Below are 2,657 nucleotides of genomic sequence, written 5' to 3'. Positions count from 1 at the left end.
AGGGAAAGGGGGAACTGCACAGAATCAAAGTGCAAATGTGGTCTCACACTTTCCTTCCTCATTTCTCTTTTCATTTTATTATGTGAATTTTGCATTTCCTTTTTTTTTCAGCCTTTGCTTCTGTTTGATCTTGCTCCTGTTACATCTTAAGGAAGCAGAGGTTCAGGTTTGGGTTTAGTGCAGTGGGTTTGCTGAGGTGTTCATCTTAGGCAAGTTCTACATCACTTTGGTCCCTGAGTCTGAGAGAAATTGAAACTTGGTCAATCCCACCACAACACCCGTAACTTCAGCGTATTCACAGCAGGGTGATGAAAATGAGCAAGATCCTGCCCTCTCTTCTTTTGGCTCTTATGTCATCAGTCTCTAGGAAGTGCCATGAGGTTTGGTCCTCAGTCCAGCAGCACCCAACACTTAACATCTGAGCTATATGACTAGGGACAGAAGTTACCCACAAACAAGTTAAAGTGATTAGAAACTGGTTTAAACCTATCACAGAATAGAAGTTCAGTGCACATAAACCAGTTTCACAATCGCTGAAACTGGTTTAAGATAAACCTGGTTGAATATACTATCAAGCTTAACTGATTAGGGTCAAACTGTTTTTTGAAACTTCTGTCCCAGGCCCCTTCCTGGTTCAAGTTAAATCACAGTCCCCCAGCATCCTAGCATTTTGCAGCTATGGGCTGGGCTGTGCTTTCTGTTCCAGAGAGCAGGGCTGGCCCTGCTCCTCTGCACCCTAGCTAGAGCAGTGGGGGCTGGCTCACTGGCTTCCCCAGGCAAACCTCAGCTGGTGTCTGGGACCAGGAAGCGGGGTTAAATTTCCCTTCCCCTGAGTACAGAGCTGCCCTGCCCTGCTTATTTAGGCTGGCTGTGACCGTGGAGTACAAATCCCAGATGCACCTGGAAGCAGGAAGAGGAAGTGTTGAGCACTCTGTAGTGTCTTGCTAGTATGATTCTGGACTGTAAATCCTATAGACTTGGGGGTGGAGGGGGGCAGCAGAAAGAGGAAGCAAACACAGCCCATGCTAGCTGTGCGCTAAAAAGCCATGCTCTAGCACCCCCTGGCTTCTGGCTAGGGCACTGCAGGCATGTGTCTGCATTCCCTGAATCAAAAGTGAATGTCTGTTCATTGGTTCAATCTGCAGCTTAGACTAAACTCCAAAGACTAAATCAATTCAGTCTTGGGCTTTTTGACTTTCTTTACTTAGCCTAAATGAACCTCATTTAACTGAGGCCCAGAAATAGTAGTACTCATTAGTAGTTTGCTATTCTAGCAATCACCAACCAGTGTCCACATGTGAATGCATTGTTCTACAGTCAGGATATCTTCTGGGAGGAACAGGTTTCTATTGAAGCATTGTTTATTCTGAATAGTTTAACTGAAGTCATAATTTGTCCTGAAACACTTTTTACTGATGAGGATGCACATGATGAAAAAAACCCCAAACTTCACTCCAAGCTCTATGAGAGCTAGCAGGCCAGTGCTTAGAAAAGTCATCATTTTTCTTGTGAACTAAATTAATTTTGGTCTCGCAATGGAGACAGTGAATGCTGAACCTCTGGACTCCATTATCCGCAATGGAGACAGTGAATGCTGAACCTCTGGGCTCCATTTTAAAAGTCGTTTTTCCCTCACTGAAATCACTTATTAAAGTTTGAACCACAAAAATAAAATCCTTCCATGTAGCTACTCTTCAAAAAGGACCAGAACTTCTTTTTTGTCTTGTCAGAAGCTGCAGGTTTATATTTTACCCAGATCTATTATGTCCGTCTTTTTCTTACCTGTTCCTGCCTTACAGTTCGGTTTTTCTGGAGCTGAACTGCACCTGCAAAAGTCACTTTAATAGGTAAATTGGATTGACAAACAAAGTACTAAGCACACAGTGCATACAGCAGGCAATTTTCTCTATTTTCTCAAAACTTATGAAAGCAAGAAAAGTATGATTCAAGTTCCAGGTGTTCATAGCTAGCTATTCTGGGATCAAAAGGCAAAAATGTTGCCTAACAGCAAGATTAAAAAGGTAAGCCAGAAGGAAAAATTTAGCCGTGTGGACAGAGAACAGCTCAGACATTAGAATTGGTATGGAATTAATGTAAGGACTTGGCCAGACATCAGGGGTGATCTCTATGTTGTATGTCTGAATGATATCGAATGAGGATTTATGAAAAAAATGGGTACACATATCCTCTCACATCAGGTATCTCAGGAAAAAGCCCATGGAAGTCGGTGGAGTTTAGAGGTGACTGAAATTCTCCTGTCAAAAATGGGTTTTTTGGTTTGTTTTTTGGTTTTTGTCTTGTTTTTTTGGTATTTCCAAAACATGTAGTTGTCAAGACATAACAGAAAATGTCATCATTGTTTTTGATTAAAAATGGATTTTCAGTCAGCAAAAAAATGCCAATGATCATTCACACACATTAATAGCACAAGATTTTTGGAAAAAGCTAGTGAAAGTTTTCCAAAAAGGAAAAAATAGGCTCCATTTTGAATCCTTAAAAGTAAGAACTAGCTTGTGAAATTTCACAGTTGTTTTTCCAAATTAGTTTGTAGCCATTTTTTCATTAGCTCCAATGGAGTTAGAAACCAGTGCAAGTGAAAGCAGAATCTGGTGCCAAGAGGTCACTCAAATTGTGATATACAGGAAGAAAGGAAAGAG

At 41.2% G+C, this 2,657-nt stretch overlaps 1 protein-coding gene across 2 annotated transcripts in view; it reads right to left on the bottom strand.

Moving 5' to 3' along the window:
* The window catches only part of LOC102371555, a 13,574-nt gene that overhangs the window by 5,648 nt on the left and 5,269 nt on the right, over window positions 1-2,657 (bottom strand). Inside the window, exons 4-5 of one of the 2 annotated variants that reach the window (XM_025202180.1) lie at window positions 1,783-1,826; window positions 63-239 (exon numbers count right to left, since the gene is read on the bottom strand). In XM_025202180.1, the coding sequence (XP_025057965.1) occupies window positions 222-239; window positions 1,783-1,826 (62 nt within the window). In that variant the 3' untranslated portion in view covers window positions 63-221. Of the gene's footprint in view, window positions 1-62; window positions 240-1,782; window positions 1,827-2,657 lie in introns of those variants that run through there. The other variant, XM_025202179.1, reaches the window with a different exon arrangement.

The sequence above is a fragment of the Alligator sinensis genome, unplaced genomic scaffold (assembly GCF_000455745.1).
Source record: "Alligator sinensis unplaced genomic scaffold, ASM45574v1 scaffold77_2, whole genome shotgun sequence".
Taxonomy (NCBI): Eukaryota; Metazoa; Chordata; order Crocodylia; family Alligatoridae; genus Alligator; species Alligator sinensis.
The sequence above is the reverse complement of the archived record's forward strand: the minus strand, read 5'-3'. Positions and strand labels throughout refer to the sequence as shown.